We start from the raw sequence: 23,585 nt of genomic DNA, 5'->3' as shown, positions 1-23,585 counted from the left end.
GTCTTTTATCACTTCCCTCCTCAATATCACACAAAACTCTATCTTCTTTGGATTATAAAGGTTTGGTAAAACAGTTGTTTAAAGTAAAAATCCTAGAGAACTAGAAGGAAAAAAAAAGAGGGAAGAGAAAATAATAACTATAATAATAAATCTAAAGTCAGAAAGAAAGGAAACAGCAAAAAAGGGAAAAGCAAACCCTACTTGATTATCACATTATATGCTATTACTTTACTATAGATATGCCAGGACCATATCAAAGAGACAACTAGACGGTGACCTCTGCTGTTACCACCCAAAATCCCAGCAGGAAGGCTGAGGGAAAGATCACAGCCAGAATCATCTCCACACCTACCAAGAGAGAAAAGAACCTGGCTTGGCACCATACAATCCATTACACACATTATCAAGTATAAACATACTACAGTCATGAATACTGACTGAACTATTCTGTATTGTAGGTTTGTTTCTTACTTTTAGTTTTTCCCTTAGCTTCTATTAGCCTCTTTCTATATATAGACTCTTAAACCTCAGGGCAGTTGATAAACTGTGGATTATATAACAAAATCCATTATCATTCATCATGAATCCACCATCAACTCCAGGCTGGCACCAGGGGATGGAGATTTGCTGAGGCACACGGCCTTACACCAACATCCCAATGGAAACATTGGGCCTGGATAGGTCTATAAGCTCCTCCATTAACTAAATTTTGCCTACTCAGTCTTTCATCTTCTACTGTTAACATGTCCCTCCAGACAGCCATTCCACCTGCTGTGTAACTAATCTTTATTATCAACAGCTCTTATCCCTTACACAAACCCGATGCCCGCCTCTTCTGTCCACATTCTAATCCTTATTTAGATCCTCTCTCATCCACACTCAGAGCCAGAGAGAAAGATGATAACTTTCCTAGATCTCCCATCACTGCTTTAACAGTACCATTCCTCCACTTCCATGAGAAACACTCTCCTCTTTTGAAGTTCATGGCTTTCACTAATCCTCTTCCCCATCTAAGACTCCAGGTGCTGCTCACATTTTAAGAGTCTGAAACCTGGCTTACAGCTTTCTTACCAATATTAATAAGGTGTCCCTTAAAGCATTTTTGAAGTTTGTTCTAATATGGGCTCACAGTTACCTTATATTTGCTCAATCCATGATTCTATCTTCAATCCCCTTAGTCTATCCAACTTTGCAGTAACAGGTTTAAAATTCCTCCAACTCACCCTGAAATCTGAAACCCTCCTCTCACAGACCTTCTTTCCACCTCACTCATTTCAACACCCCAGTCCTACTTTTTATTCTCATGGTGACTTCTATTTTTCAACCATCCCAATCCATTGTTCATGAATATCATTTCCATTAAGGGTTCAGTTCACTTTCCTCTCTGCCTCTCTGGATACCATGGGTTATGATTTCAACAAAATTTGTCACTCTAGATGTTTTATCCTCTTGACTGCTGACCATGGGTTTCTTATCAGTTTCCCAAGTTTATCCCCCCTCCCACCATATCTGCTTTCTTTATTTCTTTTCCAAGGTTCTTAAAACTTGCATAAAGGTCTAAACAGAAAGGTCCCCAATAAGGACCCGCCATTAAACATCAGGTAGCCCTTGGCTACTGTCTGGAAACTTTTGGGTTCTCTTCTCATAGATTCAGCTCTCCTACAATATAAAAATCACTTACAGTAGTCTCTGAACATTGTATTTTATTATTCTTTCTAGCACTCTTAAAAACAGAGTCTAAAATCACTGTATCCATTTCTTCACTACACTCTCCTTCACAGAACCTATCAGCTCTGTTCTACCACACTAATGAAATTTAAGGAGGTTCATCAGTCATATTATTTTTCTTTTTAACTTCTCAAACTTCTTGACTCCAAGCAATTCCTGACCTGCCCACATTGCCTGCTGACAAGACCTGACTGGGTGATCCAAGCTTGGCTCAGGCATATCTCTCATGCAGCAGAAGTGAGCTAGGTGCTATAATCCCAAGACCATCACACACATGACAGCAGACCACCCAACCGGCTGAGTCCCACCTAGCTGACAAACCAGCTATCACCAGCTCATCAACAACACAGAGACTTTGCTTTAAAATTCCCATTTCTTGCTCTAGCTGGTTTTGCTCAGTGGATAGAGTGTTGGCCTGGAGACTGAAGGGTCCCAGGTTCGATTCTGGTCAAGGGCACATGCCCGGGTTGCAGGCTCGATGCCCAGTAGGGGGTGTGCAGGAGGCAGCCAATCAATGATTCTCTCTCATCATTGATGTTTCTGTCTCTCTATCCCTCTCCTTTCCTCTCTGAAATCAATAAATATATATATTCTTCAGAGCTTGGACTCTGCTCTGAATTCAGTTCCCTGTTTGGCAGTAAAACTCAGTACTCGATGCTCCTTTTTTTTTTAATTCTTTATCGTTGAAAGTATTACATATGTATGTCCCCTTTTTTCCACTTTTCACCTATATCTTCCACCAGAATGCCTTCAAGTGGTAATATCTGTATTACAACATTTATTAATTTTAGTTCAATATTGGTCAAAAGTACTTCTCATTAATTTTCATGTTTTATATATTAACCTAACCAAACGTTTTGGAAACCACCGACATTGTGACTTCTCTGAAGAGAATTCACTAATTTGAATGTTCAATGGACTTTCACTGAGTACCTACCATTTTCTACATACAATAGAAGCTGCTAATCTTACAAAGATGAGTAAGACACTTTGCCTGCATTCAGAGTGTGCACAGTCTAGATGAGCAACAAGGACAGCAAGAAAGGACTATAAACAGCGAGATAATGAGTATGAAGGATGAGTGCACACAGTATTCTAAGAGTAGAGAGGAGGAGGATGACTAACTCTTCTTGGCATAGTCAGGAACCCTCTACTTATATTCCTAATAGCTTAGTAATCCAACTCTTTTGTTACGATTTTTTTTCTCAATGGGCCATTGTTATATTTGTACCGCAATTTGACCAGAATGTCTAGTGACAAAAGGACTCCTATTATTAACATGGGTATTTATAAACTAGAATATATGCTCAGAGTACATTAACCCACAGTTCTCTACTTCTCTTGTTAAAGTGAGACCTAAATTTCATTTTCAGTCAGATACATGCTTTAATATATATGCATGTTTTAAATGTATATACACAGTATCATCACTAGAACCCCGAGCATCAGAAATGTTCATCACATGTATGTGTGTGTGTATACTCCTGGCTGTATATGTATATACCACCATGGTAAATTTAGTGTATTCTTCCCATGGTAGTCAGCTAAAAATACATCTGGGGCACTGAGAGTAGGTTTTTGCCCAGCATTCCTTCTCTAGAAACTCCTTGTTTTGCTACACACTCCCATCTATGAGGTAAAGCAGAAGATGCCATGTTCCTATTTTGTGACTCCACATGTGTACTCTCTAGTCACAGTGACCAAAGATGATCATGTGATTCAAGCAAGGGCAACCAAGATGCTCCTTATATGTTTGGGAATTTATAAACGTTCCTTTCCCTCTTGGTGGCTTCACTGTAATAGGGAAACTTTGGGCAGCAATATTCCACCAGGTGAACCAACAACAGAGGAAGCCTGTCCATGGTGAGAGAGGAAAGCAAAGCAGAAGCACTGACAAGGACCTGAAATAGGATTCCCAAATTTCTCACAGTGCTCTAAGCCCCAGGTCCATCTCTGACCTGAGATTCTTCGAGATATCCCAATATCTTTATAATCAATTTCCCTTTTCGCATACGCTCAAATTGAGATTTTGTAACTTGCTAATATAAAGAATGCTGACTAACAAGTTCTATATAACCAGTTACAACAGTGTAAGTTAATCCATGAGTCTGGCCAAGGCAAATGAAAACCCTCCTTGGTTGTGAGAGCCAATTCAGAATACACAGTGAATATGAAGGATGGAAACTACAGAGCTGTTATTAACTTAACCCTTAAAGTCATTCTTGACTCTTTTGCTCTTTTGCTTCCCTACATTTACTTTTTCCTATCTTTTGTCTCTCACCAAGTACTACCAATTCTTCCTTTAAAATGCCTTTCATATCTATACTATGCCACTCATTTAAATTATAACCACTCTAGTTCAGAGTTTCCTAGTTAAATGGACCCTCTGCTTCTAGTCTCCTCATGTCTACACATTGTGAATGCTTTTCTCAGGCAGATTATAAAAATTACATGTGTCATGTCTCCAGCTTTTAAACTTCAATGGCTCTTATTGTTAACTGAAGAAAATTTTAAAATTTAGCCAGGCATCAAGCTCTTTAACAATCTTGCTTCCATCTACCTCTCAAAGTTAAATATAACTACTCCCTCCTATGACTTCTGAATCTCACTAAATTAATTGTCATCATTAGTCAGTACAATGTCAGGCACTATGTTCAGGATTTTATAAACATAATTTCCTATAATACTTATAACAACTGTGGTGCTTTTCAAATGAGTTTTCAAATTCTTTGACACTACTCCCATTAAAAATGGGTCTATGTCCCCTCTGCTAGAATCTGAACCAACCTAAGTTTACAACTAACAGAATGACCCCAAAGTGACACTGTTTAACTTCTTAGGCTAGGTCAGGAAGGGTAATATAGCATCTGCCTTGCTAAAAGAGAGAGAGAGAGAGAGAGAGAGAGAGAGAGAGAGAGAGAGAGAGAGAGAGAGAGAGAGAGAGAGAGAGAGAGAGAGAGAGAGAGAGAGAGAGAGAGAGAGGAGAAAATGATGGTGACTAATACAATCTATGTAACCTTTTATAATGGAACTAGATGAGAGAGAGAGAGAGAGAGAGAGAGAGAAGAGAGGAAAATGATGGTGACTAATACAATCTATGTAACCTTTCATAATGGAACTAGAGAGAGGAGAAAATGATGGTGACTAATACAATCTATGTAACCTTTTATAATGGAACTAGATGCCCGGTGCACAAAATTCTGGCACTGGGGTAGGGGGTCCTTCAGCCCCGCCTGCACCCTCTTGCAGTCTGGGACCCTTCCCTCCTTACTACCCACCTGCTCATTGCTCCTAACCGCTCGGCTTGCTGCCCCCCTGGTGGTCAGTGCACATCATAACGACCAGTCATTCTGGTCGTTCCGCCGTAACCGTCAATTAGGCTTTTATTATATAGATGAACCGGCAGTGTAAATCTCTTTAGAGGCCAGTAACAAGTCTGACAACATTAGGCTACCATGCTGCAAGGAAGCTCATGCCACATGGAAAGTCCACTCATAGATGCTCCAAATGAGAGCCCTAAGGGCTCAGATAACAGCTAACACCAAGTAGACACTTAGTAAAGAAGCCCCAGATAATTTTGGCTCCCAGCTGTCAAATCATGCCCACATATCGAGTCTCTACTACTGTGACATTGTAGAAAGAGATGGGTCATTCCCTGCTCTTTACTGTTTGTACTCCTGACCCACAGAATCCATAAGCACTAAAATTGTTACTTTGTATTGCTAAGTTTTAGAGTGATTTCTTATTCAGCAATACCAATTAGAGCCTATTTTAGCACCTGGAAGTGGGGGACTGACATAACTAAGCCTCAAACATGTGGCATCATTGGCTTTGGGGCAAAAGCTTGAGGAAGCTGTGGATTAGGGCTTGGAGAATACTAAGGTGACTAGAAGCTAAACGAAAGGGGAATTTTGTGATATACTGGAAGAAAGTTTGGCAACAGTGTTCCCTGTGAGCCTATTTTAGCACCTGGAAGTGGGGGACTGACATAAGCCTCAAACATGTGGCATCATTGGCTTTGGGGAAAAAGCTTAAGGAAGCTGTGGGTTAGGGCTTGAAGAATACTAAGGTGACTAGTACTAGAAGCTAAATGAAAGGGGAATTTTGTGACATACTGGAAGAAAGTTTGGCAACAGTGTTCCCTGTAGTATCATGGAAAATGAGAACTATAACTACTGAACTATATTTTCTAAATAAGGATATTTCCAGGCATAACACTGAAAGTACCACCTGGCTTCTTCTCACTGGCCATAAAAATTGCAAAAAAGGAGAGACGAGCTTAAGAATTAACTGTCCAGTTTCTAAGCAAAATTTAGAAAAAAATTAGGACTTGCCGAGTTTGAAATTTTAACTCTGTCTTCAACCCCGCCTCTCCAGATAGCAAAAGATTTTCAAAGTAAGAAACAGCCCCAGGGGAGAAAATACACATCAGGAAAACATGGTCTCAAGATGCAACTAAGAATGTAACTTCAGAAATGAAGATTTCAGACACTCTTAAAGTGATGCCTCACAGGCCTTTTGAAAAAGACAAAAGGTTTTCTTAGGATCTTAAACGTGTGCCTCGAAACCCTTCCTGTTAAACAATAAAGCATCTATGAATGCTAAGGGCAAAGGCCTCAAGGCTCATCTTAAAGAGACCTCTGGGTATAGTTTTGTCTAATGGAATGGATATAACTTGATGTATAAAAAGCCAACATTTTTATATAATTATAAATTATATAAAATTATATACATGCTTGGACTTAAAGCAACAAAGCCAATACAAAAAATAAATAAATAAATAAAGCCTTTGTACCCTGAACTTTTTCCTTGTAGAAAGTAAGCTCAGAAAGCTTTTCAATTGTAAATACAAACTTCTTTTTAATTGGAAGAGAAAAGATGCCTTAAAAGACAAAACTTAAGAGCCCAAAGGGTGGGGCCACACTCCAGAAAGAACAGCAATGAGCCATAATTAAGGAATTGTCAACATGTGCCCAGTTGGATTTCCAAATTGCTACAGGCCAGCAACTGCTGTGTCTTCTCATTGTTCTCTACTCTTTAATGAAAAGGTCTATTGCAATAGTCATATTCTCATTTTACCATTGTCTCTTGGGGATGAGGAGAGAAGATAGATCATTTATCTAATTAGTTAATAGGTCCTCAGGAAGAGAGAAACCATGCCCAAGAAGCCAAACCCAAGTAGTCTCATCTGCACCCAGACCTAAACTAGATGGTGAGATCCTGTACCTCAAACTTGAGTCTGATGCTATAATGAACCAAACTTATTGGCAAGTGCATTTTATATGTGGAATGAATGTAAATAATTTGTGACCAGAGAGCAGACTGTATTGATTTTCAAACAAGTCCACAAATTCTTTGACACTCCCCATCAAGAGACTGGGTCTATGCTGTCTTCAATCAAATCAGAATCATCCTAGTGACTTCCGTGTACCCATTAAAAAGCATTTCAAACAAGTCCACAAATTCTTTGACACTCCCCATCGAGAGATTGGGTCTATGCTCTCTTCAATCAAATCAGAATCATCCTTAGTGACTTCCTTGTACCCATTAAAAAGCGGTAAAAGTGATGCTGTGTGGCTTCTGAAGATAAGTCAAAAAGGGTCATATAGCTTCTACCTAGTTCTTTTGAGACATTCACCTTTGGAGCTACTTCACCATGTAGGAAGTCCAACCACTCTGAGGCCGCCATGCTTTGAGCAAGCCCAGGACATGTGTGAAGGCCACATACAAATGCTCTGACCAGCAGCCTGAGCTGCCATCACAGCAGCCTGGCAGAACAACCAGACACAATGAAGATGGTCCAGGGGATTCTGGTCTCCTGCTGTCAAGTCACCCCTACTCATCAAGTCTCCCCAGCTGAGGCCCCCGACATCAGTGAGAAGAGGCAGTGTGCCACTGTGCCCTTCCAAATTCCTGACCCACTGAAACGTTTAGCATATTAAAAGGTTGTTTTATGCCACAAATTCTGGAGTTCATTATGCCCTAATAGTAACTGGAACAATATTATAAAAGAAGAGTTCATACTTCCAGTTTTCAAACAAGAAAACCAGGATAAAGAGAGGTTAAGTAATTAACCAAGGTCATAGAAAAGCAAAGCAAAAATTCGAAAGCAAACCTATCTCATTCTAAAATCAATCCATGTTTATATCCATAAAGCTACACTATCTCCCAAAGATATAGCTATCTCTTTGTCTTTTCTTATTAATACCTCCCCTGCTGAGGATTATATGCCCACATTCATCTTCTCTAAGACCAAATCATCATTCAGGGCCATGCTCAACCCTATCTCCTCCAGGACGCACATACCTAGACCTAACCCTTAGCAAGTTCTCCATCTTCAAAACTGCCTTTAACTTATTTTCTATAGCTTTAATTTGATAATTATTGAATGCTAGTAACACGAATTCACAATTGGTAAATTCATTGCTTTTCCAATGCACGTTCTTTGTCTACCCTTTTGAATTATGTCCTTAAACAAAGGTTAGAAATCCAAATGTCTACAGAATGAAAGCAGGTAATATACAATAGTGAAGTGGACTAGATGCCAAAGAACAAAAATGTTCTTGATTAAGTTACACTGGGAAGCAAATGCCCCATGTAAATGGGTCAGGCACACTCACCTTCCGCATGCATATATCACCACCTGACATATGACACATTTATTTGTTTATTGTCACTGTCTCCTCATTAGGATGTAAGTTTCTTGAGAGTAGAAACCCTGTCTCCTGTGTTCACTGCTATATCAGCAGAGCCCAGAACAATACCTGACACTCAGTCAATAAGTATCTTTTGAAGAAATAAATGAATGAACAAATATTGCCACACAATAATGTGGGCCTAGTGATCTTCCCATTTTTTCAAGAGAAGCCATAAATAAATAATTTTATGTGCAATCTCCCAATTTCTAAACGTTGTCAATTAATGATAAAAATGTTAATCCATGTTAGGGATGGGTAAACAAAATACATCTGCAGGCTTAGATTCAATCTGAAAGCTGCATTTGCAATCTCTGTACTAGAGGGATCTTAGACTGTTTTTTATCTTTCTAATTACTCAGGATCGTGCCTTGCAGAGTATAGATAACTTGATAAGCAAATAATGATGATGCTTCAAATATGCACACTTGAGGCACTGCTACAATTAAGCTATGTATTAAGATGCCACTCAAGTTGCTCTCTCATATCCTGAAGGAAACTGCCTCAGCTTCTGATCCAAAATGACCTCCTGGACTTCACATAACCTTCCCACTTCCAAGATTTTAGAACTAAACTTCTACTTCTTCTAGCTGCTAAGAGTTGAGTAATGTCATTCCCATGGGCTCCCAGTAATAACGAGGAAAAGCAGTGGAAAGAAAATAGATTGGATTTCCAAAGGGTGACAGAAAAAGAGATCCAGGCTTTAAAACATATTTCCACAGTTGATAAATAAGGGCTCCCAATGGCAATTTTGTTTTCCTTTCTACACTTCTTAGTGTGTGTAGATTATACAATCCAAAATTTTCTTTCATTTGACCTTTCAATGTTCTCTAGTAGCATGTTTTATCTTTCCTTCATAAAAATGATTAAGGAGGACTTTAAAATGTTTACCAGTTACTTAGATTCTTAACTCTAATACAGAGTCACGTCTAAATAATTAGAGTGTGTCTGGGTCACTTAAACATGGGTCACTTAACAGCAAGCAGAACTGTGAAGGGCTGAGAACACTTTTAAGAAAACATACTTGGAAACAAAAAATTTCCATTGTACCCTATGCTGCTAGCTGACCCAAGGCAAGTCAATCATCATCTTCCGAAGACGTAAAAGAAAATGAGATGTCTTGGTGTTCCTTTTCTGTGTTTGGTCCAATGTGTACAGCCTTGAAATATTCAGACATTACAAACCTCAGAGGAATTCAACTTATCAAATGAGTATAAGTCCCAAAGAGTAAAATGTCATCCAGCCCTCTGTAGCCAGCATTTAGGACATTATTTTAATGATTATGTAGTTGAATTTATATATAGAATCTTCAATAATGGCATGAATTTTGTATGCAGGCAGATTTTATATTTTAAAATAAGCTCCACAGTTCTTTAAATTGAAAGTAACAGTGAGAAACATTTATTTAGCCAAACCTGTATTTCAAAATTTAGGTTATTATAGAGCTACGAACTTCCTACAGAATAAGAATATAGATTTCTACTCACTTATTTTGTTATGTTCGAGCAACACTGAATCTGACGGCCACTGGATGGGGAGAATCATTACCTGAATTCGGTTATAGACACACAAGTGAAGTAGTGAAACAGAGCCCCTAGGGCACATGGCGGAAAAGGCTAAAATTTGAAATCAGACCAACAGCGGCTCTACCACTTGCTTACTTTGTAACCAACCCTGGGAAAGTACTTAATGTCTTTAAGCCTCAATTTACTCATTCGGAAAAATGGGATCATAATACCTTGCTTTAGGATTGACATGAAAATTAAAATAAATGCATATTTATTGTGTAAGCCATTGAAATAAGGAAGAAGTTGCTAACTTAGCATGGCTGACCTGGCCTCACTAATTAAATGCAGTAGGATGGAAACGGTGCCTAGAACACTATGGTGTCACAAACAGTAGCTGTCATACAGAGTCCAGTTGAATCTTATTATAAATTTAATGCAAACAATAATTCTCCAGGCTTCCTACTACTACCCTTCCCTAAGAACATATTTTTATACATTTGGGTGTTATGGGCTACAAGAAGCTGTTCACTGTACAGAAATTCTAGCACATTGGCAGAACTTATATGTACAAAATGTTCACTGAGCATTGCTGTTAATCACTGAAAATCAGAAAAATAAAAATGCTCATCTATAGGAAGATGACAAATTTTGATGTATTCATTCAACCATTCTATTCAGATAAACCACAAAAACACAATTTTAAGCAAAAAGTAAAATGAAATGAAAATAAGTTGCAGAATGCTATCTATAATATAAAACCACTTATATGAAATTTTAAAGCATGATGTGTATTGTAAATGGATAGATACATACTTAATAATTACATGATAATATACATGGAAATGGCAAGATGCCAATTCAGTAGAGTGATTCTCTCTAAGGAAGAAGGCAAGACATGAGATCAGGCAGGGTGCACAGAGAGCTTCAATAGAGAGCTCTATCCAATATGTTTTACTTCTTCAAAAATTAATTAGACTGAAGCAAAGATGGTAAAATATTTAGATCCTATAGAGCTGACTAGTAGGTATATAGAGTGTATTATGTTATTCTCCACATTTTCTGTATATTTGAAATGTTTCACAATAAAAAGAAGCAGCTTTCCCAATCATATAAATGTTTCCCAAACAAACAACAGCTATTCCAGAGATACCCAGGAGATAAAGAGGGACAGGGATAATGGGGTTGGGGGTTGGGGGTGAAGGAATAAGAGAGCTGGGTATAGAAGAGACATTCCTCTCTGACTTTTTGAAGCTGAGAAGATACTTTTTCTCCCAAGGGTTAAGGAAACAATTCAGCTATATAAATGTGAGGAGGATAGGAATAATTAATCCATTGTTAAGCCAGAAATCAGATTACAGAGTGTACATAATCCAAAAACATCATTAAGTTTAAAATACTTACTACAACTCCACTCTTGGTGATAGTTTCTCTGTATGTGAAGTTGCAAATAGCCCAGGCTAAGTAATACGTGGACATGAGCGGGGTCTGTGAAAAGTGATCCGTAACCCATCCATCTTCCTCAAACACGGAAGTTTCCACTGGCATGTTGGATAAAGATAAGTAGGTTGCTTGATGCTTGATGCTGATTTTAAAAGTTGCCTTGTAGATGGGCTCGTCAAAACAAGGAAATGCTTTTCTGGCGTGTGTAGGCGAAAACTGAGTAACACCAAGGAATCTGGAAAACAGAAAATGACATTCCCAATTACATTTATGGCTTCAGTTATGATCACTTTACATGTTCCTATTGATAACATATTATTGCCAAATTCCAAGGTCCTTTCCTTTTCTGAACCAAACTTAGGTTCATGTTTAGCATAAAAGCACAATACACATATTTCCCCAACAATAGAAGTTCTTTGGGGAAGTTTTTGTCTCAGTTAAAAAGTAAATTCTCAATCCAGAGAGTGCCTGTTAGACAAAACACTATACTCTACAGACAAATAACTCATTGGCATCACATTGGCAAACACTGGAAAATAATAATCCTCTTGTTTGGCATGCCTCCCTTTCCTCCCTGAAGCTGAACATTTAAAGTCAGTGAAACTAAAACCCAGAAGTTGTCATCACATATGTATAGAACATAGACCGTCACTGTGAAACACCTGTGTCCTCAAATTTCATCATGACCTGATTTTAGTAAGAACATGGACTTTGGATCCTGACAGAACTTGGTCTGTATTCTGGCTCTACAACATTCTTAGCCATATCATCCTGTACAATTACTAAATTTCCCTAAAGTGTAGTTGTTCATTGCTTAAAATAAAATAATCTTGCTTAACTCAGAAAAAAAGCTTTTGTAAAGCTTAAGGTGGGAAAAAAGAGAATGCAAAGCACCTATCATGGTGAATAGATGAATAGCACCCAGTAGGCAGTTAATAAACAGCAGCCAGTCAAAAAATGGCAGCCACTGATTGACAATATCTTCAAACTTTCTTAGAGCTGTTAATATAATAAATATCTGTATAATAAACCTGTCGATGTATGTATCTATATACATATATAAGTGTACATATAAAATATATTTAATGCCCTCAAGTTTTCAGAACAAGCTGCAAAACTGCTTATTAAAATGCTAACTAGAAATAACTTTTTTTTCACAGTTTAGGGTTATAAATGAAAATGCTCATATTAAGGACTTTAAGAAAGACACTCTTTTAACTTAAAAAGGTCATGATTTATGAAAACATTCATGACAAGAGTTCATTACACTTTTTTAACAATACGAGTTGCAAAACTTGATATAACGCAAGTCAATATCAGACTCTTTGTAAAACATTACTGAGTCCTAAAGTTATTTCTTTAAAAAGCTCTTTCCCCCTTAAGTAATTCTGCCACCTCTCCCCTCACCATCATTCAAGGTAAACATGGTTAATCTAACATGGCACACTTTCCTACTGAGCCTGAACTTGGCCTCAAAATTCTCAGCACAGCACATCAGGCAGCTACTCCCAATCAATAGGTGTTGATGTGTGTGTTGAACCTTATTGGCGATCCTTGGCTCAAACCATGAGTTGTAATTGTTGAGACCATTTTAAAATTATAAAGCTTACATTTATCATTGAAAGCCTACTTTCTGAAGCTTCGTTTTGAAGTAGGGAAAAATAATACATTTTTAAGATTAATTGTATACTGACTTTCAGAGAAAGAGTTTTGATAATTATCTTGGAAACAGTACTGGACTGCCACATACCCGTCTTGGATAAATTACTTAACTGCCTGAGCCTATTTTTTCATTAATAGAAGGAAAACAATGATGTTTTCTAGGCCTTCCTTACAAAACTATTGAGATGATAAAAGGAGATAATATATGTAAAACAAGTTTTAACTATAAATCTTCAGAAAAATTTAAGGTTAAAGTTGGAAGCAATCTTAGAAACAAACTGTCCAACTCTCATGAATTTCTAAAATGAAAAAGTAGTTCCAGTAGGATTAAGTGATTTGTCCAGAGTTACACAGGCTATTAGTGTAAAACCAGGTCTAGAATTCACTTTTTCTATATGTGAGTAAAAGGTAATTATATTTCAAAAACAGTAAAATTAATCTTTAGCCATAATTTATGAACAATGTTTTAATTCAACTGTTGGTAATAAAAGTTCTTTCCCAATTTGCCAGTCATGGTAATATTTTCCCTATTATTTTTACTGATAACAGTATGATTTTTGCTTAATATCAGTACCTTTTAGTTAAAATGTACCCATTTACAATTCTCTCATCATATATTTTTGTCTTATATAATGTTCTTGAATCTTATCTTTCAATATCATTAATTAAAATGTCCACCAAGCTTGATATTTCTCTACTGAGGCTACTTAAAAGATATCTATGAGATTTTATATATGAAAAAAGTGTTCTCTTTTAATTTTAAAGTATCTGAGAACTCCAATTCCAATCATTGCACAATTAGAAATTGTCTGCTCTTCATTATTAGGTACATGGTAGAATTTTTTTAAAGATATAACCACTTTGCCCTTAAGTTCTTTGTGATCTAATTGAAAAGGATATCTATATTTATATATTCTAATACTAATAATACTATGGGGAAGGTTCTACAAGAGTTCAACAGAGTAGTTGCAATTAGAATGTATTAGTCATTATATAAAAGTCAAAGGTGTCTTTGGCACTAAGTAATTAATGGGTAGGAATTTATTAGATATAGAAATTCTAAATACCTTTGGGCTAATGGGAAATTAATAAACCAAATATTTATGTAAAAAAATCACATCTTGCAGTCTCTTTTTGCCTTACATAGTAAGTAAATGTGTTAGTAAAGCTAGCAATGTAAATAACTGATTCTCAGGGTTGAAAGGAACTGAAGAAATCATTTAGTGATTTTTTCTGCAATTAATATTCTTAATGAATTCATACATACAGTATATATCTATACACAGAGGGCCAAAATATACTCTGATAGCGTCTAAATGAGAAAATACCAATTTCACAGTCTGGCACCTAAGGATGATTGCAATTGACTTTCAATTCAGTATTTAGGAAATCAAAAAAAGTCCCTTGGTAAAAAAGAGCAGTAGGGCTAGATTACATGTAAGGTCTTTTCCAAGCTTGAGATCCTATAACTGAACAAAACTTAGACATATATTATTCCATGAATTTGATGAGGTTAATTACACTACCACTAAGTAGCTTTTTCCTATAAGTTCTATATATACATACTCCTCTCTCTCTCTCTCTCTCTCTCTCTCTCTCTCTCTCTCTTTTTGAGTGTTTAATACTGAGGAGAAATATCTTTGCTTCCTTCCCTCAAGGAGCTTATACTCTAAGTAAAAGAAATTAAATATATATCTAAATCTCTCTCTCTCTCTCTCTCTCTCTCTCTCTTTTGAGTGTTTAATACTGAGGAGAAATATCTGCTTCCTTCCCTCAAGGAGTTTATACTCTAAATAAAAGAAATTAAATATACACCTAAGTAGGTCATGACAAAGAAGAGAAATGTAGGAAGAAATTACATTCCCCTACAGCAGGGTTTTTCGATATTGGCATTACTACATTGTAGGTTGGTAATAGTCATTGTCCAGGACTGTCCTATGCACTGTGGGATGTTCAGCAGCAGCATCCCTGGCCTCTACCACTAGATGCCAGTAGCACCACCTCCTCCCAGTTGTGACAACCAAAATGTCCTGACACTGCAAATGTCCCCTGGGGGGACAAAACTGGCCCAATTGAGAACTACCAGCCTGAAGAACTAAAGGAAACATAAGAATTGGTCTTGAAGCCCAGGTAGTATTTTAAGGGTCATAGACAATGGAGAAGTGAGCAAGTTGACTATGGGCAGCACAAAAATAAGCCTTTAAAACAACTTTGACTCACATATTGAGTTTGTGCCCTGTCTGCTCTCTTACAGCTTCTGGGTTTATCAGATCTCAGTATTGCCAGTCCATCTCTAACACCTCTCTCACGCTTGATAGTCTCCTTTCTAACAAGGAGGTCTGATTTCAGGCTCAGGGCCCAACAGTGACTGCTGGGTTTCAAAATATAATTTTGTCTTCACTGCATATATTTTACTGTTGTCTTCAGTTGGTGGAAATAAGACTTCTTTTCTGCTTACTGGCATTAAAAACATCAAAGAGGGCTCTAGAGAAGGTGATTTGGGGTAGAAAATAATGAGTTTGGATTCAAATAAATTTAAGTGAGTCTGAGGTAATAGGTAGCAGGACACCAGGTAGAAGAAATATGAAAATATCATTAAAAGTAGAAAACCTTTTAATATATCAAACAGATATGAAATACATATGTAAATACAACAAGAAGTAAAATAAAACAGCAGGAGGCAGAAGTTAATGGGGAAGAGTATTTTGTTATCTGTTTTTTCCCTTGCTTTTTTAAACAAAATAATTTTTTAATCTTTTAATGAGTCCCTCTATGACCATAAAAAATTCCACTTCCAAAAGTGACATCCTGAAAGTGTCATTCCAAGAACGTCACTTTAGCATAACTAGAAAAATATGAATAACAAACCTGCATTTTAATTCTCTTCTATCTAAAATAAATTACTTGATTTCTTAACAACTTGTCTAGTTGACATTTTGGTTGAGCTAAGGAGAGCTTAAAGTTCTATATTGCCTCTGAAGGATATAAAGAATTGATTTCTTCTTATTTCTGCGGAAGTTCACCAGGCAAGATACTCGTGTCAGGTCATTATGATAAGATTCAGCAGAAGTAATGCATTAATGTTGGTTGATATTGCCAAGGAATTACAGTATGTGATACAAAACAATTTCTGTTCCATTATTTTCAGTTTGCCTTTTTATAAAGTTAAAATATGCAGAGGCAACAAACATTTGCATAGCACTGTTCATATTAAAAATTGATTCATGACTTTTCACTGTGGAACCCACCAAAACCAAGAGAACCTCACAAATGGTGTGGCGTATTTCAGAGGTTTCCGTTTTGGCCACTTCTATGCATACCACACACACAGCACGGTGAAAAATGGTCTTTGAACTTGCTTCTGTTGAGATTGCAAATTGCCTAGCATTGTCATAGTTTAATATTGGTAATAAAAACTCCCAAGATCTAAAGAAAATTTCTAATGGCAATCTAGTTACTATTCAACTGTTTATAGTAAAATAGGCACAGTTACAAGGTCATGGAAGTTACACATGTCCCATTTAAAGTTAAGGCTGTTAATCAAAATGCAAATTATTGCTCAATGAGAAAACATTTTAAGTCAAAAAGCGTGTTGTTTAGACTGTGTGTTTTTATGTACTTCAATGAGTCATTAAACCTCTGCCATTTCAGAAGAAAAGTACTCCTGCTGAATATTCAGTGCTATAAGCAAGCGTGGAGTCTATTTTTTTAAATAACCATTCTAGTAAACTAAAAACATAATGCAATAATGCCAGCAATATGTATGTAGGAAGTGGAGCATGTGTGAATAATCGTGTTATAAAAACAGAGCATAACATCCATAATTGTTTTCCTATTTATGTACTAAATACTCTTATCAAAATGAGTACTGAGTGTTTGATCACCATTGATGAAGAGTATTATGAATACATAACATTATTGTCCTGAGCCATAATATTAGGTTTTCATAAGAACAAATAAACTAGTGTCTGAGACTCATTTGTTGGATATTGGAAAGAGGCAAAGCCTGGTGCAAAGATTATAAAGCACTGCTACTGTCAGAATGCCAATAAAGTCTTGAGAACAATATCAAATGACTGATGTGCCTTTCCCTTGGTATCGGGATGTGTCTGTCTGCTGTCCTGGCTTCCAGCGACAAGGGGCGAATCCTCCTGGCCCTCCCATCGCTGGTGTCTGCTGATCTCCCTGCCGGTAGAGAGCAGTGCCATCATCCGAGAACTGTGCATCCTTTTGTTTCCCACGCCCTTCCTGCTCCCTCAACCCTCTCCATCTCTCAAGTGTCTGAACCAAGCTGGGGATCTATCTCGCTGTGAAATACCACAGCCTTTCTCTTCACTCTCCTCTTCATGGGGAAAGGGCTCTGTTCCTTCCTCTCCTGTGTTTTGAACTCCGCTAAGGTGGCATAACAAACAGCAGTGGAAGGAATGTCCACAGTGGCCATTTCCCCACCGTCTTGCTCCTCCGGGGAAACCCCGAGGCAATACATTGGCCCTACCTGACCTCCTACCAACCCAAGTAGTAGCTCTCCAGCCATAGAATCATAAAATATTAATACCCACCTAAGTGCTTTCCAATTGCCGGACCTGTTCTAAATGCCTTATTTCTTAACTCCTGTAATCCTCACAATAACCCTATGAAACGGGCTATCATTATCACCATGTTCCAGATGGGACACCAGACCCAGAACAACTAGGAAACGTGGGCAAGGTCACAGAGCCAATCAGTGGCAGAGTCCGAACATGAACCCAGGCAGTCTGGTTCCGGAGTCCCTGAGCTCACTAAACACGTACACACGTTTCCATCAAGCAAACAACCAAAGTGGCTTGAACATGTTCTTAAAAGGGATAAAAAGTAACCAGCAGCAGTCATTTTAAAATGCCATTCTTGGTTCATCCTCTCATTTTTTTTTTTTTTTGAGGAAAGATCTCAATAATTAAAGTAAACCTTCACCCTGCAAGTCAACACAGGGCCTCACCGGGAGGAGTGGATTAATCCGTCTCTGCACAACTAGTGCTCCTTACACCCTGGGCACTCAGCATCCTGAGGCTGAGAAGGTGCACCTGCAGGCAGGTGCACAGGAGGGGAGCCTGGGGCCCTTCACCCCGATTCAGCCCCACCCAATCTTGCCCATCTTCCTCTACCCTCACAGCCCAACCACCACCATCTAGCTGTGCCTGTTTATGAATCATTTCATATTGTCCCAGAAAGTTGAGAAAAGCAGAGAGTATTTTTCATTTTTATGTCCTCCCAAATTCTATGCAGTAAAATTCTTTCTATTGGAGAAAGCATCCACTCCCTAGTGGCAGAAAACAGGGTTGCATGGGACTTTGAAAATCTGGAGGGACCCAGCCACTACTGCAAATCTGAAAGGATGTAAAGGACACGCAATGAAATTGAAAGAGCAACACTGACAGCGATGATGATGATTATCGCTGGTGGCTGGGGGGTGAATATGGGGTGACGGAGGAATGCCCTTCCTTACAGACTATAAAACACGTATGCATTAAAGGTAAATCATTTCTTCCTCACTCTTTCTATATCATTCTTTGAAGTCATGCTTAAGTAAATGAGTCTTAGTCTTGTGATCTTATCAACCAATGTCACCATCTTCTGGCAAACCTACACTGATGCCTGGTACTGTTGTCTCAAACCCATCCACAGACTCAGCGGCAAACTTTGGTTTAAGGAAATAAACATGTTGTGCAGACCAAACAAATACAGGGAAGCCAGTCACAGGTCTGCTTTGCTTGAAAGAGATCCAGAGCAAATAGGCCCTGTTTGGAATTGCTCTGAATAAATAAAAAGATGGGTGAACTAATTTAACTCTTTTAGAGAAACTGTATACTTTATTACTCTCCAGGGTGATCAAATCAGATGGCACCATGGAAAAAAACACGGCAAGGCAAATACCATTCTATGGATTTTCCTCCCTGACTGATTCATGAAATGGTCAAAGCTTTTTTAAAAAAAATATTTTCTAGATTTAGATTAGTGATGGCATTTTGAATTGAGACCAAAATTCAGCAGCATTGGACTCAATTTGGCCATATGGTTATGTGTGCCTGACAGGAAAACAATGAGCTAAGTCCATTAAGGAACCATATAAAAAAGTTCTCACAGAATTTTCCATTCAGAGCCTTCTGTAGGGGGCAAAAAGCTACATACAGCAACTTATTCATGTAAAGCTATTTCCTCACCAGAGGGACTGGGAGAGATGAAGTTTCTTTCAACATAAAAGCAATGTGGTAGTTTTCTTGCTTTTATTAAATATCATGATTACTAATTAATTCATTTCAAAAGAAGGACAAGAGATGAAACCCTATATACTAATACAACAAAAGATTAAGTGCCTACCCATAAAAACTTCTGTGCTCTCCACAAAAGCGTGTTTTGGGGGTTTTGTGTGTGTGTGTTTTTTTGTTTGTTTGTTTGTTTTTGTCTTTTTTGCAATTCTTTTAGAGAACTGCAATGTTATTTTCCCATTTTACTTGGAGATCACAGTTTCTCTCTAAATAATCCTTGATAGAAAAAGACCTATTTTTATGCTGTCTTCTGGCACTGTGGCATGTTATAGACCCAATCAAAGATTTGTCAAAGAAAAACAGTCTCCCTTTTGAAAGTGAATAAAATGTTCATTTACTTTGGTAAATCTCCTCTTTCAATCAGACCATCTGGATCTAAATTAAGGTACCCAACTTTGAACATGGGTATGCTCACCATCTGGCTACCCAAAAGCGGCAATTACTTCAGGTAAATGAACATTTTACCTAATTCTGAGCAAGTATATTCTACTATAGAATTCTATGGCATAAATACACACCCTTTTTATCTGCCTGTTACACACTCACTTGAGGAACAAGCGACTGTGTATTCTGCCTAATGGAGATAATTTACTGCTGTGTGTAAACATTTCAAATTTAAGAGAATTTATTTATTTATTTGCAATATTCAACAAGTGATACATTTTCCCTTTAGACAAATGGCCAACAGAAACGAGAAGATTTGCCTCAAATAGAGAAACTTTGGGCTTCAATGGGGAACTTGTCTTCCAACCTTTCTCCACGACAGTATGGGAGCCAGGAAAGGGAAGTCTTCCCTGTAGGACAGGACAGGACCCCCTCCAAAACCTTCCAGAGCTCAAAGGTACAGGGCACATGGTGAAATCTAATTTTCCTGCCCTCACCCAAATTGTTTCTCTCAGACTTCTGAGCAAGGGGTTGAAAAATCAGATTGGGATATTAAGGAGTTGTTTCCACACAGGCTAAGGGGACTGAATTGTAGTATTACTCTTTTAAATATTTCAAGTTGCTTAACGTGACCCCTCATCAGCAGATTAAGTATTTATTTTCATTGCAGAAATTATCTGATAATTAAATTGGCAAAAACGATGACTTACTAAAAACCAAGCTATTTAATCATTAATCAAACGAAAAGTCTGAGTCTGCATCGGTGTCCTTTTGGAAAGTGTGTTTTAAAATGTCAATTTACATTGCATTTTGGGGATGAAAACATCACCGATAAAAGTTTAACCCTGGCCGAGTTCCCGATAATGGCATGTTTAAAAATGCTCCCAGTTGTTCTAGTAATAACAACAATCAAAGATAAAGGTTAATATGTATAATGTTGAGATAATTGTGAAATAGTTTATTCCATTTCTTTTGCCTTATCAACTCCAGTTATCAACATCCAAGAAATTATCATATTCACTCTGGTATGCAAGGAGGGAAAAAAAAGGGGGGGCAGGGGGACTTGACTTCCTCTAAGATGCTGTTTAGAAATAAAACCACACCGGGATCTCCAGAAACATGGAATTCCACATTTCTATTGGGATGCAGAGTTTAGCCACATATGCACTAAACTTTCAACCAAGTTATCTGCATCTTTGGAGAAGCCTTAAGAAGAGAGTGCGAATACAAATATGCACCATGGGCACAAGAAATCAGTTAGGGTCAAGCAGAAACATCTGGTCTTTTTGAAGAGTCCTGTTAATTTGAAAGCACTGACCAAAACAAGCTCAGTTCCACCAAATCTATTTTGGCATGGCTCCAAAAACAGGATTTGTTGAAAGTACTTACTTCACCACAGATTGATCAGTAATGATATGCAGCTCCCACTACTGACATTTTGATACAACTAGTTTGTTTCTATACCTAACATGCAAATTTGCCTTCTCTGCCTTTACCCTACATTTGATATGGTCGTGGGTTTAATCTGTATGCCTTAGAACAGCGGTTCTCAACCTGTGGGTCGCGACCCCTTTGGCGGTCGAACGACCCTTTCACAGGGGTCGCCTAAGACCATCCTGCATATCAGATATTTACATTACGATTCATAACAGTAGCAACATTACAGTTATGAAGTAGCAACAAAAATAATTTTATGGTTGGGTCACACATGAGGAACTGTATTTAAAGGGCCAGAAGGTTGAGAACCACTGCCTTAGAATATGTTGGAGGAAGTGGTGGAAGGGGATTTAAATTGTCCACATCTGATCTTAGGAGAATGAATAATTTATACATTCACTTATAGATTTTAACTATCATACAACTACCAAAGCATTGGACAATTTATTTATATGAGGTTACTTCATAGTACTCTATAAATAGAGTGTTCTCCCCTAACACACTAGAATTTCCCCAGCCTCTTACACAATAACTTCTGGGAGTTTTCAGACAACATGAGCCCTAGCCCAGGAATCAAAAAACCAAAGTTCAAGTCCCAGCTCTCCACTGACAAGCCTGCTGCCCCCAGGCACCCTGGCTGCTCAGAGCCCAGTTTTGTGCAGTTGGGAGAATGACTTGAGAACAAAGGAGGCTCTGCCAGTGGCATCATTACTAATATCCAACCTGCCTCAACTTTTAAGGTTGCCAATTTCATTTTTTGGTTGTTCATAAGTCCTACAGCCATTTAATTAATCGGTTATTTTTAATGCAATGGATTAGGGCAAAAAGCAAGAATAACTTTTTTATTCACTCAGCAATATGCTTGAGGGCTTACTACCACGGACACGGACACTCGTAATAGGTAACATTTACAATGAATACTCTAAATGCCAGGTATAGGGTCAAGTGATTTTCAGTGTATTAGCTTATGGACACCTGCAACAATCCTGAGGATAGTAGCATTATTACCATCCCCAAATTAAAAATAAAAATATGGGCTCTGGAGCCACACAGCCCTGCTTGAGTTCTTGAGTTACTTGAGTTCTCTGTGCCTTCATTTCCCCATCTGTTATACATTATGCAATAAGCACTAGAGGTAATCAGGTTTTGGTGACTCAGATTAATCTCCTTGCTCAAGTCTGCGGCTGGGATTGGAACCCCGTGCTGTTGGACTCCCAAGTCTGAGCTCTAACAAGTGGAGCCAGACTCTCAAAAAATAAAAAAAACAGATTACAGCCCAAATCTAAACATCATCAAGGCACTCGCTAGCGAGGCATTTGAGCCTGGCCGCTAGCTTTCCCTCCTTTCACCAAAGGAGTCAGAAACTCCAGAACAAACACCTGGAAGTCACTAGCCTTAGGCTGGAGCTGGGGGCACCCGGTGCGGATGTACTCTCCGGCCCCGCCCCTTTAGTCTGTCACCGGACTGGCTCTCTCTTACTACTCTAAACCTCAACTTCCAGTTTTGGAAAACTTTATGCAGCTAAAGCCCATTCTCTGCTCTGTGCCTGCCGGATAATAGGCGAGGTGGGCATTTGGGGGGTAAGGGGTAGGAAGGGGATTTGCCCTGCCTTTTCCTGCGCTGACATCTCCCCGATGAGCAGCTGCCCTGGCCTTTTGTCCTTAACTTGCATTTCCTCGACGGTAACTTGACAGACTTTTGACGTTACCCTGGCATCGCTCAGATTACACACTAGCCTTAAAAAAAAGAGGCGAGCGCTGGCTGGCTAAGGAACTTGGACGGGGAGGGGTTCGCCACTGGTGAGTGAGTTTGTGGAGCTGGCAACAGTGAGAGCTCCGGCATCTGGGAGACCCTGAGGGTTCTGGGTGATCAGTCTACCCCACCTTCACTTCTCTCCCCCACCCTTCGCTGCCCGGGTATCGGACGCCAGGCGGTTCCCGGGGGTCGCCGGCCGCCCAGCGGTTAGAGCAGCCTGGTGAGGTGGGGCGGTGCCCGGCGCCGCCTCCCTCCGTACCTTCTCTCCCCGTGGAGCACGTAGGAGCTGCGGAAGAAGCCCAAGAGTTCATTCTCGATCAGGGCGTTGTAGATGATCTTCAGGTTGTAGTTCCTCTGCGCGTCCAGGGTCCTGTTCAGCACCACCACCAACACCTGGGTCTGCGGGTAGAGGAAGAAGCCGGCCACCGGGACAGCCCCGGCCACCCGGTCCTCGGCCACCTGCACCTTCTCCACGGCCACCCGGGAGGCGTGCAGCACGACGTAGCGGGTGGCGTTCCGGCACGCGATCTCCACGTTGACCTCGCCGGCGAAGGTGAAATTCTCCATGAAGGCGGTGAGCATCAGATTGTAGTGGAGGGGCTTGAGATGGCCGGACAAGCGCAGCTGCGTCCACGGCTGCCCGGGCTCCTGCTCTTCCTCCGACGGCGGCTGGG

General features: G+C 39.0%; 1 protein-coding gene across 1 annotated transcript in view; it reads right to left on the bottom strand.

Moving 5' to 3' along the window:
• TRHDE (thyrotropin-releasing hormone degrading enzyme) overlaps positions 1-23,583 on the bottom strand; it is a gene marked incomplete at its 5' end in the record, with an annotated part of 386,382 nt that extends 362,799 nt beyond the window's left edge. The window contains 2 exons of the mRNA XM_005884164.2: positions 11,333-11,606; positions 23,171-23,583. Coding sequence (XP_005884226.1) covers positions 11,333-11,606; positions 23,171-23,583 — 687 coding nt within the window. The remainder of the gene's footprint in view (positions 1-11,332; positions 11,607-23,170) is intronic.
• Between the last annotated feature and the right edge of the window lie 2 nt (positions 23,584-23,585).

Source organism: Myotis brandtii, unplaced genomic scaffold, assembly GCF_000412655.1.
Source record: "Myotis brandtii unplaced genomic scaffold, ASM41265v1 scaffold82, whole genome shotgun sequence".
Classification (NCBI taxonomy): Eukaryota; Metazoa; Chordata; class Mammalia; order Chiroptera; family Vespertilionidae; genus Myotis; species Myotis brandtii.
The sequence above is the reverse complement of the archived record's forward strand: the minus strand, read 5'-3'. Positions and strand labels throughout refer to the sequence as shown.